At 39.4% G+C, this 15,073-nt stretch overlaps 1 protein-coding gene across 1 annotated transcript in view; it reads right to left on the bottom strand.

Moving 5' to 3' along the window:
• LOC138164766 (probable ATP-dependent DNA helicase HFM1) overlaps positions 1 to 13,447 on the bottom strand; it is a 111,157-nt gene extending 97,710 nt beyond the window's left edge. The window contains exons 1-2 of the mRNA XM_069092729.1: positions 13,356 to 13,447; positions 8,184 to 8,296 (exon numbers count right to left, since the gene is read on the bottom strand). Of these exons, the coding sequence (XP_068948830.1) occupies positions 8,184 to 8,296; positions 13,356 to 13,426 (184 nt within the window). The 5' untranslated portion in view covers positions 13,427 to 13,447. The remainder of the gene's footprint in view (positions 1 to 8,183; positions 8,297 to 13,355) is intronic.
• Between the last annotated feature and the right edge of the window lie 1,626 nt (positions 13,448 to 15,073).

The raw sequence follows: 15,073 nt of genomic DNA, 5'->3' as shown, positions 1-15,073 counted from the left end.
GGGGAAGCTATAAGTTCTCAAAAACAAACTGGTTAATCTAAACTGAAGTAAAGTATAAAAAAAGTTACTTGCCCTTCGTTTTCCAAGAAAACCAATGACATCATGGGGTGATGTCTTGACTTGCACGCGAATTGGATTTAAGTGAGGCAGACAGTCTCTCTCTCCTCCAAAGGCATCAAAGCCCAGTGGCAAGATGAAATTCGGGATGACTGGCAATGACTCAGGAAGCATGGGATGACCTTGACATCTTCAGTGACTGACCAAACTAAGTATTTCAGTTGCCTTCATGGAGCTAGAACAAATTATTCTCACCTCTTCATTCTGCCAGGGAAAATCTTTATATGCTTGGGGCAGACATCTACCTAATTCACCCACAGATTTTAAGTCTTTCAATTATCCTCAATCTGCTTTAGCTCATCTGCTAAGACAGTTTACCCAGGTGTGGGGACTGCACATGCTACAGCTTCTTGGAGCCACAGGTGAGAGTTGGAAGAAATCAGGTGGATACCAAAGGTGGGTGAGCAGCTTGAAAAAGGACTTGGCAAGCCCTAACATCAGAGATGCTAGTCCTCCTGAACACCAAGGGTAATGGAGGCAGCTAAAAGGCTCAATGAATAGACTGTCAGGCCTGGAATCAGGAAGACCTGAATTCAAATCCCACCTCAGACACTTATTAGCTATTTGCCTAGGTGGCTCAGTGGATAGGGCACTAGGCTTGGAATCAGGAAAACCTGAATTCAAATCCCACCTCAGATACTTATTAGCTATGTGACCCTGGACAAGTCACTTAGAACTTCTCTTTGCTTTAATCCACTGGAGAAGGAAATGGAAAACCATGGCAGAATTTTTGTCAAGAAAACCCCATGCAGTAGTCCAAGGGGTCACATAGAATTGGACATGACAGAACTACAACAAAGACAATGATTCAAAATACAGCAGTCCTTAATTAGCTTTGCCTGCAGACCAAAAAGGATGCAAGCTTCCTAGGTATCATGGAAGCCATGCAGCAAATGTTTTAATGTATTTAGTTTTTATTTCTTTTGCTTCTATGGTTATGAGCAAACAATTCTACTGTTAAGACATGCTTTTGTGATTATATTCCACTCAAACTCAGCAGGAAGAGAAAGGGGACATTTCCTGATGTTATGGGGCATAAACCACCAAAGTCTGGTTATATGAATTGATTAGCTCAGACTGCTATGAGTAAGAGCCACCCCATTATGCTAGTCTATAATTTTTTTTTTTAAAGGAGGGGGGAGCTATGTGGTACAGTGGATAGAGCGCTGGGCCTAGAGTCAGGAAGACTCATCTTCCTGAGTTCAAATATGGCCTCAGACACTAGCGGTGTAACCCTGGGCAAGTCACGTATCCCTGTGTACTTCAGTTTCCTCATCTGTAAAATGAGCCGGAGAAGGAAATGGTAAACTAATACAGTATCTTTGTCAAGAAAACCCCAGATGGGGTCACAAAGAGTTGAACACAACTGACAATGATTGAACAACAATTTAAAAAAGAGTCAAATTTCAAACGTGGGCCCTTTTATTTTTTTTTCAACTTTTCACTGAGAGTTAAGCAAGTACTTACTATTTCACTTGATCTCATCAGCTCTAATGGATTTAATTACTGTCTCTATGTTGGTAATTCTCAAATCTACCTATCCTGCCCTAACCTTTCCACTGACCTCTATTCTCATATCTTCAACTGCATTTCAGATATCTCCAAGTGGATGTCCAGTAGACAACTTCAACTCAATATGTCCAAAACTGAATTCATTATCTTTCTCCCAAGCTCTCCCCCACCTCCCATCTTATTACTGTTGAGGGCAATGCCATCCTCCCAAGCCCTCAGGCTCACAAATTTGGTGCCATCCTCAACTCTTCACTATCTCTTACCTCTCATATCCAATCTATTGCCAAGCCTGCTGATTTCATCTCATTTTATCTCTTCAATAAGCTCCCTCCTGTCCTCTGATAATGCCATCTTTGGTAAAGGACCTCATCACTTCATGTCTGTATTACTGCACTAGCTGCTGGATGAAGGGGGTTGTGTGCAGGGATGGGGGGCGTCTGCCTGCCTCCAGTCTTTCCCCACTCTAGTCCCTCCTCCACTTACCCACCAAGTGATTTTCCTAAAGTGCAGGTCCAATTGTGTTCCCTCTTACTCAATAAACTCCAGAGGATCCCTATTACCTCCAAGATTCAATTACTAAATCTACTGTTAAAGTCCCACAATTCTAGTCTTCTTACACCTTATTCCCTACCTCCAGCTGCCCTGGCCTCCTAGCCACTCCTCAAATGAGACATTCCATCTCTCTGCTCCCAGTATTTACGTCATGCTTGGAATGCTGTCCCTCATCTCCACCTCCTGGCTTCCCTTAGCTTTCTTTAAGTACCAACAAAACTCCCATCGTCTACAAGAAGACTTTCCCCGATTCTCTTAATGCCTTCACTCTTTTAATTATTTCCTATTTTCCTGTGTACAGTTTGTTTGTACATATTTGCGTACTTTCTCCTCCATTAGACTATAAGGTCCTTGAATACTTTTGCCTCTTTTCTGTATCCTGTGGTTAGCACATAATAGGTGCTTAATGAAATCAACTGACTTGGAGAGTTGTTAATGGATGTATTGGGTCACAAGCAGATGGGAGTTGCATGTACTCTCAACCGTGTATCCCAAGAGGAATCTCACTTTCTTGAATTCAGTGTTCTAGAGAAAGCAGCTAGGGCAGCTAGGTGGTATAGTGCACCTATATAGAGAGAGCACCAGGCCTGGAGTCAGGAAGACCTGAATCCAAATCTGGCCTTAGACACTAACTAGCTGTGCAACCCTGAGCAAGACGCTTAACCCTCTTTGCCTCAGTTTCCTCATCTATACAATGAGTTAGAGAAGGAAATGGCAAACCACAGCATCTTCCCCGAGAAAACCCCAAACGGGGTGATGAAGAGTCGGACACAACTGAAATGACTGAACAACAACAAGAGGTGGAAGAGTGAGTCCTAGGTCATGTCAGCCTTAAGGTTCTCTCTCTAGCAACCTGAAGCTGTAGAATTTGGAGGCTGCTAGCATTTATAGAACACTCGAAGGTTCTTTACACTTGTTGTCTCATTTGATCCTCACAACCACCTTGGGAGATGGGTGCTATTATGATCCCCATTTTACAGATGAGAAAACTGAGCTAGAGAGAAAGGGTAAACCATTTGCCCAAACCATAGCTAGTAAGTATCTGAGGCAACATCTGAACTTGGGTCTTCCTGATTCCAAATTCAGTTCTCTATCCATTGTCATACAGATAGGGAAAGGTGATTTACTAGACAGCTGCAACTTCTTGGAGAGAGAAAGGAAGATTCCAGAATCTGACCATCCATCAAGAGAAGAGAATTCCTGGGTAAGGCTAGCTTCCTCAAGAGAAGAAAATGCACCTGTAGTCACTGTGGAGCTGAAAATTCATCAAGAGAATAAGTCATAATAGGGGGTAGCAAAAGACCTGGACTTTGCCCTCTGAAGTTACCACAGAGTTACTTATACAGTATACTTCTGATGGGAAGGGGGTTGCCTCTTAAGCAAACCCAATTTTATTTTCCTTCTGGGGAGTCCAAGCCTCCAGGAAAGTAGGATGGATGACCATGTACTTGGGATGACCAAATAACAGTGGCTGACTAACAGGAGCATTTTCCTGACAGAAGAGTCCAAGCCCTCAGAGTAATACGATAAGACTGGATGTCAGTATGGGGAACTCCAGAGAAAATGGGCCTCACTGAGAGGCTGGAAAGTGCCTATTTGGCATCCACAACTGTGTTTGCCTTCCAAAAGGTATTCATTGGGTAATGTTGCATCATAAGTCTAGGGACTATATATAAAGTCCCTTTGGAAGGGAAGAAGAAAGGAAGAAGAAAGACTAGCAGGAAAGGGGGGCATTAATGGGCTCAGAGCTACTCTGAGACCTTTATGTGTTTTGTGCATTTTCTGTGGATGAAATAAGTATTACCCTATACCTGATACATGTATTATTACCTTGAGTACTACAGAGCAGCTAAGGATACTTTTACCTACAAACTATATGTTCTTGAGACTTCCCAGAGGTAAATAAGGGAAGAAATAGGGAAAAAAAAGCCAAAAGCCCAAGTGACATCTGAGGACCACCCAAGACTGAATCTGATCTGTGTAAGCCCAGAATTTGGGGTGCTGAGCCATACATTAAGAAAACATACATATTCACCCACATTAAATATACTCAAAATTCACTCATGAAAATGTCCACACAAAGAGGAGAAAAATAAAATAAGTAAAAGGGACGATGGAATAGATTAAATGTTGTTTAGCTTAAGGCCTACAACCTGCCTTTCAGGCCATAAATATAGCGATCTTGGCCAGTTCTGAGAGCTGTAGTACTGAATTTAAGATGGATACTAAGATAGAGTACTCTTGAAAATAATAACAAAAATATTGTTTATAAAAGACAATCTTTAAGAAACCTCACTCATGTGATTTTGTAGTTCTAGTGTCCTAAGAAATACAGCCACTGATGAGATGTTTCACATCTTTCCCTGCAGGGGACCGTTAGTGAGACGTAATTCTGCCTATTTAATTTCCTGTCAAAATGATTTTGCAAAAAGTCATGAAAAAGTTTACGTTTTCATTAATCAATTAAGAAATGTGAGACAGTAAAATCTGCTCCTTCATCTTGAAAATGTCACCTACTCTGCACAGATGTTTCCTGCACAATAAACATGAAGTCTAACCTGGATGGAATCAACAGCAGAGGGAGATTAAATTGTGTGTCACACCAGGAACAGATTTGAATAGAAGCTATTACCTGGATAACTCATGCCAAAGACCAGTGATTTAATCTTCATTACTCTTATAATAATTTTTAAACTTTAGAGGTAGGACGGAAGGGCTCTCTATAAAGTCAAGGTTATTAAGCATTGGCTAACTCTTCAAGACAGGATCAGAGAATGAGAGCTGGAACAGACACTGAGGATCATCACAGATAACTCCATCATTTACAGGGGTGGACCTTCAGGTCAAGAGAAGGGAAATGACTTGCCCCTGGTCATGCAGGCCATAGGTGAGACAGGCAGGATCTGAACCCAGGTCCTTTAGCCCTGAGTCCAACATCCTTTCTACTATGATACGATGGTTTGTCTATACTTAAATCAAAATGAGGGCATGAGATCAAAACAACGTTTAGGAAAAGAGTTCAACTACTTCAATTCAACAAATAGTTATTAAGTGTTTGCTATGTACTCAAAGCTCTGTTAAGTACTGAGAGAGATAACAATATGAGTGAGGCATCTCCTTGCCTTGAAGGAAGTTATAGATTATCAGAGTATTACTTGTTAAGAAAAATAGCTCAGCTCCACATAACTGACAATGTCTATTAAATAGACAAAATCTATTTTGCTTCCCTGACACAGCTTGGGCTGACTGGTTGATGTATGTGCAATATATCTTCAAACAATACAAAAGTTTAATGATTTAAACGTCTTTACAATTATATAATTTTTATGCTATTATGTACTTTTAAATTACTCAGAAGCTAAACCCATAAACCTCAGACACTCATGATAGAGTGAAATTTCACCTGACTTGAACTCTTTCATTAACTAAGGAACTAAGAAAGAAGATCAGCAGTAACTCCAGAGAAAATACACCATCAACAGAATCTTTTGCTGAAAGGATAATGTAATTGGTCCCTTTTCTGCTGTAGTGAATCCATCAGACTAAACATAAATTGAATTCTTTTTTTTTTTTGTTCACAGAGGTTCCTGCAGAGACATGCATTCTCATTGTATAGTATTGCAGATGTAAAAGTAAAAGACACAGGAAATTGGACTGACTCTAGACTGGCATATTCTGGAACTTGCCTTTTAAAATAAGTCCCAGATACGGTTTTTATTTATTTGTGATTTATTTCTCCTGAAAATTGAGGGCAGAAAAAACCAAACATACTCAATTCAAGGTCCCAACTCCCTGCATTCTGGTTAACAAAAAAGTTTTTATGTAGTTTCTTAATTTGGGATAATGCCTGCTGATATGAATCACGTTAATCCTATAACTTTGTAATAGAGAGTCATAACACCTTGTAACAAAGTAAGTCAGATTCTTATGTATGGTCTTACCCTTAAAATGTCCTTCACTTTTGGAGACCCTAAAAGCATCAATGGAAATACCATATAGTTGTAAAAATAAACTTCAATGTTTCACAAAATTACAAAATCTTAGCAATGGCAACAACTTTAGTCCAGCTTCCTCCTTTTAAAAATAAGGCAAGTGAGACACAGAGGCTGAGTGACTTGTCCAAAACCATCCAAGACAGCAACCAAGGTGCAAGTCTATCTTCGGATGGGTCTAATCAGTGAGCTCTCTACTACACAGCCTCTTCACAGATGACACCATTCTTTATAGATAAACCAATGAATTAATGATGTCATCAATGGGTGTGTCCCCTCCAACAATGGAAACAGCATCCCATTCTAGGCAGATGTGTTTTACCATAAAGAAAACACTGGGGGGTCTACCTAATGTTCTGGAAGTTTTCTTCTCTTATTGATTTTGAAAAAAAATCTGCCACATTTTTATGTAGTTTGGAGATAATTTGTTTTTTTCCCCAAAGAGCATACTTCTAATTAATATTAAATGGAAACGTAGGATTTAGTTTATAGAAACTAGACACCCCGCTGCAGGCATTCTCACTGACTGTGCCCCAGGCCTGCAAAGTCCTCCCTCCTCATCACCACCTCCTGGTTTCCCTGGCTTCCTTCAAGTTCTAGGACAAACCTCACCTTCTATAGGACGCCTTCCTCCAGCCCCCTTCATTCTAGTGCTCTTCCTTGAATTATTTCCCATTTATTCTGATACAGTCTGTTTGTACATAGTTATTTGTATGTTGTTTCCCCTTTTAGACCGTAGCACCCTGGAGAACTGGCACGATCTCTTTCCTTTTTTTGTATCCCCAGTGCTTGGAACGGTGCCTGGCATATAGTAGGTGCTTAATAAATGCTTGCTGACTTACTACTGATCACATATATCTGAACCTCATGTTATAGAAGAGACAGTCCTCAATTTGTAGTTATCAGACATAGTGACCTTCACTTAGGACATTCTTCCAGTTAGATTCTTAATATTCCTTTTTTATTCTTAAGGCAAACATACTACACCTTGCCAGTTTTGAGGAAATTAGTTCTAACCTCAAACACAGTAGAAAGAACAACAATCCGGTTTCAAACAGCTCTACTTGCTGCAAGGAAATGTTTAATGGTAATAGGAGGCTGGACTGGGTGAATTCTAAGCAAAGGTCTCTTTCAGCTGCAATAGTCTATGATTCCATACCTTGAAGCATAATTTTGCTCTTTAAATGATTATAGTTATATAATTTTTGTATCTTTTTATGAGACTGTTGCTTTCATTAATGATTTATCTGATGCTTAATCTTAACCCTAGGTCAGGAATATATCCACCAATTTTAACACTTATCCTAGGGGAAAATTTAACTCACATTATAGCAATGCACTTTATAATGCAATTTCCAGGACCATGTTGTGGTGAAAATTGAGCACTCTTTGCAACCTCTTTGTGTACTTGCTTGCCCCTAGGGCTAAATGAAATCATACTAATAGCTAATGGAAGAATAAAGGTTTCCTTTCAATGACACAGTGTCTGAAGAATTGTTTTGCTGTGGCTGAGGCTTAAATGACTTAAAAACCTAGTGGGAAACAATCTTTCAAGGATCAATATTAAGAAAAAAACATTTAAAGAATAATTGCCAAATATTATATTTGTGTAGATATGTATAGACTATATAAATATATTAAATAGAATTTTGACATTATATTAAACATAATTTTTTTTACTTTTTACTTTACCTTATGAACCTTTGTATAATAGAGCTTTGGTTTTAATACAAAATATTAGATATTTTAATAAAATTCATTTTTTTCAAATATGTCAGTTTTTTCTTTGGATAGGTAGAAGGTTTACAGGTTTATTAAAACAGGTTTCTTTCTCTTTAAAGAAAGATATAGGGGCGTCTATGTGGCACAATGAATAGAGCACTGGTCCTGGAGTCAGGAGGACCTGAGTTCAAATCTGGCCTCAGATTTTAACTAGCCATGTGACCTTGGACAAGTCACAACTCCAATTGCCCTCCAAAAAGCAAAAAAAAAAAAAAGATAAAATTTTACCTAATGGTTTAAATCTTTCCAATTCTTCTTGTAACACTTGAGTATCTGGAATTTCAGAAATCAATGGAGCAGGTGAGAGAAACCAACAGGATGACTTTTTATCAGCGGCACACCTAGAAATAATTCAAAATAAAACAGTAAAACACAATTATATCATAGTAGTTTCACAAAGTATGTAACTAGAAGTAATATTTATTAAATGTAAATCGTTTACTTATCCATCAGAATGACATTATGAAATAAACTCTCTCTTTACATTGATCTCTCCCCCCTCTAAACTAATCACTGCTGCATCACATACCAGTATATAATATAATAAATATAATACAATGTGTATGTGCACATATGTGCATGTATGTGTGTGAGTGTGTGACACACACATGCCTTATTTCAGCACCATCATCCTTCCAATCACCTAGTTTCAAAATCTCAGGCATCATCGTCAGCTCTTCAACCTCCCTAAGCCCCACCCCCATATCCAAATAGCTGCTAAAGCTCAATCCTTTTTATTTTTCCCCATTATCTCCTATATACATAATATCCTCTCTCCACTCACATAATCACGATTCCAGGTCAAGCCCTTATCACCTCTCAAATGGACCATTGCAATAATTTCCTAAATGGCCAACCGCAGTCTCTTCCCTCTCCAATCTAGACTACAATACCTGACACCGTGCATGCCTACATATGCCATACTTCTGCCAGGAGCCTTCAGGATCAAATACAAACTTCTCTCTTAGGCTCCAGCCTACTTTTCCAGACTTATTACATATTCAACCTCTTTATGCCTTTCACTTTTGAGATCAACTGGTCTACCTGCTCCATCTTACATAAGACATTCCATCTCCCATACATCCACGTGCAAGAGAGAAGTGACTGATTTACTCAACTCATTCCCATTTCAATCGAAGACAGTGAACTTGCCCTAGTATCACCTTCCTAGGCCAATAACAGCTGGAGGCAGTGTCCACATGGGCAGTAAGGACAAACAGATGCAGATTCGCCAGGAGCAAGAACACTCTGCATACCCCAGGAATGGGAGAACGGGGCTCCTAGCAACCTGGGGCTGCAAGTAACTCCTCTGCTTTGTGTGCTCTCTAAACCTAAGCCTGGGACTGTGGAAGAATGAGAATGGGCCACAGACGTTAAGGGCTGTACCGATTGTTCTTACTGTACCCTTAGTAGAGACCACCTTCCCAAAAGCTAATTAAAGCTGGCTGACATGTCTCAGCTGATCATCCTGGGCATGAGCGTACAACTCCAGCTGATGCAGCCCTAAAGGGGAGAGACATAGCCAAGCACTGGGGTCTCCCACAGTCAATGAGAACGGAAGTGGGGTTAAGGATTACCAGAACTTACATGGGCTATGTGTCTTTTTGTATCTATTTTACTTCCTCATCTTTGCCAACATGAACTCCTAGCCTCCTTTCTTGACCCCAAACTCCCAACAGCTAGTGCCTTCCTCCCCAAATTACCTTGTATTTGCTTTGCATGTATCTTATTATGCTATGAGGGAAGCATGGCCTAGTGGGCAGAAAACTGAGCTGCCCTCTGAGAACAGTAAAACACTGGGCCAAGTCTCTCTTCTGACACAGACTGGTTATGTTGTGACCTCTGACAAATCATCCAGATTCTCAATGTGCAGGAAATTGCTAATGTCAAATTTCACTATTCAGATTTCAAGTTTAGAGAACTTGAGTTTAGAGAAATTTAGAGAACTCTGCATTAGCAGAGGAAATTTCCTCACTGGGACCACAGGTGCAGTCCAAAAAATGTATCTGGTATCTAATCCATGTGTACAATTGTTTCCCACAATTAAAACGAGAGCTCCTTGAGCACAGCTACTGCCTCCAGTTTTGTTTTTGCATCTCCACAGGTGAGCGAAGTGCCTTGAACGTAGTACACACATGAAAATGCTCTTCAACCGAATAAAAATAGGGTAACAGCTCACACTTGTAAAACAACTCTGGATATATGCTGTGGGTATTATTCTGCTTAACAGATAAGAAAAATGAGAATCTGAAATTTTAAGTAATTTTTCTGCAATCATATAATGAGTGAATGTCTCAGATGAGATCTGGACTCCAAGGCCAGTATATAATTCATTATGCCATCCTGCTTGTTTAAGAAATAATAAAAAATTGGGAAGAGAAAACTATTACATTTTAAGAGTTTCTGATAGGTAACAAAGGGGAAAATGAGTAATGGTGTAGCATGCATTCTAAATTTAGGAAGAACAGATTCCAAAGAATACAGAGAGAGTATATGGAGGTTCCCACTGTCCTAAATCCTACAGGGGAAGAAAGTCCAAGAAGAATGGGATTCTCTTAAGAATAAAAGTCTGAAGATATAAAAATAAATGATTACAAAGAGGAAAAGAGGGGATTGTACAAGAAACTCAATGAAAGTTCCAATTTTAAAGAAGCAGTTATAGAACATGGTATCAAGGGCACTTAACAGAGTCCTTAAAGAATTTCAGGAATTCTAAAGGCCAGAATGAGCTAATACTGAACAATAAATATTAAAGATCACACAGCTATGTTTGGAGCAAGGAGAAATGGGGAAGGTAGGTAGCATCTGCTAGGTGTTTGAGACTGTAGTAACAGATGATAGAAAATCTAATTAATTTGTTGAGAAGAAGCACCTTGAACCTGAAATATGGGGAAGGGAGGGGAAGGGGAGAGAAGAGGGGCAATAAGACAACTAGCCATACCCTCAAATGAGTGTGAGTCAGTAGACAAGGATGAACCATACCTTAAGTACTAAAAGAACCCAAGAGAGAGCTCCACGCTTGCTTCTGTTCTCTTCAACACTGTTACTAATGACTTCAATGAAGACACAGATGGTCAGTCAATAAATATTTATTGAGTACCTACTATGTGCCAGGTACCATGCTAAGTTCTGGGAATACAAAAAGAGGCAAAGGAGCTCACAATCTGACAGGGGAGACAAAAGCAAGCAAACATGTACAAACAAGCTGTACTACAGGACAAACAGGAAATATTTAAAAGAGGGAAGGCCCTAGAATTAAGGGGCTTCCTGCTTATAAAATACTTCAATCATACAAAGCTATCAGATTTCTCTAATACATACACAGGAGGGAGAAGAAGAGTAGAGGCTTTGAGGCCATGTTGGACAAGGATCTGTTAGAGCAACGGAGTCAAACTCAAAGAGAAATGGAAGACCAGTGTTGAGTAAGAAAAGTACAAATTAACAATATCAGTTTATTATATTTTGATTTATTTTGTTAACCATTTCCCAATTACATCTGAATCTAGTCTGGGTCATACTCAGGAGTTTTGCTAGCTGCTTGTAGACCTCAGGCCTCAAGTTTGTTGCCTCTTGAGTTATAGAGCCTACAAATGCTAAGTCAAGAGAGAAGCCTTAGGGAAGGACCTAATAAATACCTTAAAGTATTTAAAGGGGTATCATAGAGAAGACAGATTTAGATGCATTCTGTTTAGGCACAGAAATAAGGAGGAGCAACAGGATGAAGTTTCAAAGAAGCAGATTTCAGATTAATTTTCATGTAATTTTTTTAAACAATTAGAACAGAAGGTGCTGCTTCAGAAGATCTTAAGTTCCCTTCACTCAAGGTCTTCGATTGGAAGACGGATGACAACTTGTCAGTGACGGTATAGGCTGGATTAGATGATCTCTCGTGTCCCTTCCAATTCTAAGCTTCCAGAATTTCCCAGTAAGATTTAAAGCCAGGAAATGTGTCTTATAGCTTACACATCATCTGTGTCATTTAGAACGATGTCAGAGGGTCATGCACAGAGCACATGACTGTACCTATTTTTCTTTCTCAAATCCACTCCCATGTCAACTATAGCCTCTGGCTTCCCGGCTTATGTCATTCTCTTAGTCAGTGGCTCCAAATCTTTGGCCAGCATATTCAGCTGGAATCCATAACTGGTAGGTTCTTCCTTTGTAATACTCGAATGTTTCTCTTTTCCCCTCTATCCCCAAGTTACCACCTCAACCCAGGCTTTTATTATCTCACACCTGGACTACTGGAAGAGTTTCCTAACTGCTCTGCCTGCCTCCAGTCTCTTCTCAGTCTAATATATCTTACACCCTGCCATCAGATATATTTCCAAGACAACAACCTTTTCATTATGTTACTCCTCTGCTCAAAAGCTCTCCTCCCCTGGTCCTTTACAGCATAAAGTAAGAAACCAAATCTTCTTTACCTGGCATCATGGCCATCTACAATATATGCCCAAGTACCTTTCCAATCTTTTCATTTATTTCTACCACTACACTAACCTTGAAGTACCAAGTAGACCACCCTAGCTGCTTGCCCAAGAGCCTTACCTTGGCTTAAATTCTTCCTCTAATTAGAAAGGCTAAATTTATTTCACTCTACTTAATCTTAATCCTTCCATCCTGTAAGACCAAACAAATTCCCTACACCTTTCCCTGTTCATGCCAGTCTACGGATTTCTTCCTCTGAACTCCTTCATCATTTATTGCCTACAAAAAACTGCCTATGTAACTATCCTTTGATAGTTACAAGAATAAACATTGTATTGTTTATCTTATTATATGTAAATGCCTTGTCTCTCCAACTAGATGGTAAACTCATGGAAGCAGTTATATTTACAAATTTTTTTGCCCCTCAATGCCATGTCCCAACAAGTGATCATAGATTTGAATAAAGGGATGACTGAATAAAGCAGCATGTTCATTGCCTTCATAAAAACTGATTATAATAAAAGAATGTAGACAAGACTGCTTGTCACTAGGTAAATCCATGTCCATGAAAATACAGATAAAGCAGAATGTTTTAGGCTACCTACTCTCTAATCTTCACTGCCACTTTCTTTATTTCTCTCAGTTCCTATTCCTGTGCTCCTACATCAGTCCTATTCATCATCATTTGTCATTTGCTTACATCATCTCTACTGAATCCAGGACATATTATTACTCCTGGAATTGATCTCTTTCAGGCATTTGCCTGACCCAAAAAGGATAAGAAAAACTAGAATCCAGGTAGGTAAGCAATCCAGCTAAGATCTCAGTCAGTTTTCAGCCTGAATCAGTTTAAGATGCTAAGCAATTATCAAATCTCCATTTGTAATTGGCACATTTACCAAATAATTGATTATTTACCAATTAGTCAGCAATATTCTAAAACAACATTCTGCTCCTATGTGGCATACTTACTCTTGGTTTTGATCTGGTCTTACAAAAAACAAACTGTTCAGTGAAAAAGGGTAATCATCTGAATTAATCATTGTTGAAAATGGGCTGGTTCTCAGTCTATTAAAAAGAAATAAAAATTAGTTTATATCTTTTGACAAAGTGTAACAGCAATGCTACTTACAGCTACTGTGGGTGGTATAAGACCAATAACACCAGCACACAGGAGGGCTGCTAGCACAGGTTCTTTGATCTGCTTTTCTAAAGGAAAATAATTCAAAAGGGGTCAACAATCTTACTTTAATGAAACATATATATCATTTACTTAGTACAGGGGAAAGAGTCAGCACCCTGAACTTTAGAGAAAATACAAAAAAATTACAAGCAGAAATAATAGCATAAAGACCAACAGACTGGGCTTCTAACCATCTGACCAAATAATACATACATACATCACAGATCAACAGACAGATCCAACTGTCTGACCACTGCATACATACATAGTTACCAGAGAGAAAAGCACCAAAATCTGGATTTTCAAAGCCGGGTGGGGGGTGGGGAGGGGTTTAAAAGCTAGCCAGAGTCTCATCTGGCTACATCACACACTCTTCCCATGAAAGAGCCCCAAAGCAAAATGCTAACATCTGAGTATATGTACACTTCTTCAGGGTCAGGGGGTATCACAACCCTTGTGACCCACTGCCTAATTACAAAGTTACAAAGGTGTGGGCATTGCTGAAAAAACAAGCCTCCCCTAATCAAGCTTCCCTTAATGGGCTCCACATGAGGCTATTAATGGGCAGGGAAGATCTTCAACTTCCATTACCATTAGACAAAGTTTCAGAAAAACATTTCCAACTAATATGAGAGTTAAGTATAGTATAATTGATAAAGGGCCAGCCTTGGAATCAGGAAAACTCAGGTTCAGGATTGCCTCTGACACAGTATGACCCCAGGCAAGTCATCTGACCATACTCAATTCCCCAAGCAAGTCTTTATAACTATAGTGTCAAACTAAATGAGTGGAGGGAATTTACACACCCTAAGTTCCTTATTCCAAGAAAATGAGAGAATAACAGAACTTCACAGATGACAGATATCAGTAAATAGCTTTTCTAGATCAACCCACACCTGAGAAGGAATCTACAATACAGACAGCAAAAGTAATCATTGAGCTTTTGCTTCACTGAAGACCTTGAAAAGGGAAAAAAGGCTGCCTACAAGACAACCCTTTTTGTTTTTGGACAGTTCTGACTGTTAGGAAGTTTTCTTTACAGAAAATCTAAGTTTGCCTTTTCATAGCTTCCATACGAAGGAACAAACAGAACAAGACTAATCCTTTTCTGCATGTCTGTCACTCATATCCTTAAATACAGTGATCATGACCTCCCAAGGCATCCCTAACAATTCTAGTTCCTTACAGCAACTGTCATAATATAGGACATTAAGGCCTTTTCACATTCTACCTGTTGTCTGCTGGATGGTCTCCAGCTTTTATCAATATCTTTAACATGGGGTTCTCCAAACTAGGGACAATGGGTAGCTAAAGTAGCACAGTGGATAAAGCACTAGGTCTTAAGTCAAGAGGACCTGAGTTAAAATCTGGCTCATACACTTATTAGCAGTATGACCCTGGGCAAGTCCCTTAACCCTGTTTGCCTTAGTTTCCTCATCTGCAAAACAAGCTGGAGAAGGAAATGGCAAGCCACTCCGATATCTTTGCCAAGAACATCCCAAATTGC

Source organism: Petaurus breviceps, unplaced genomic scaffold (genome assembly GCF_028583685.1).
Source record: "Petaurus breviceps papuanus isolate PSGF00001 unplaced genomic scaffold, PetGlider_PUasm1.0 207, whole genome shotgun sequence".
In the NCBI taxonomy this organism is placed as follows: Eukaryota; Metazoa; Chordata; class Mammalia; order Diprotodontia; family Petauridae; genus Petaurus; species Petaurus breviceps.
Note: the sequence above shows the minus strand (reverse complement) of the source record. Positions and strands in the feature narration are given on the sequence as shown.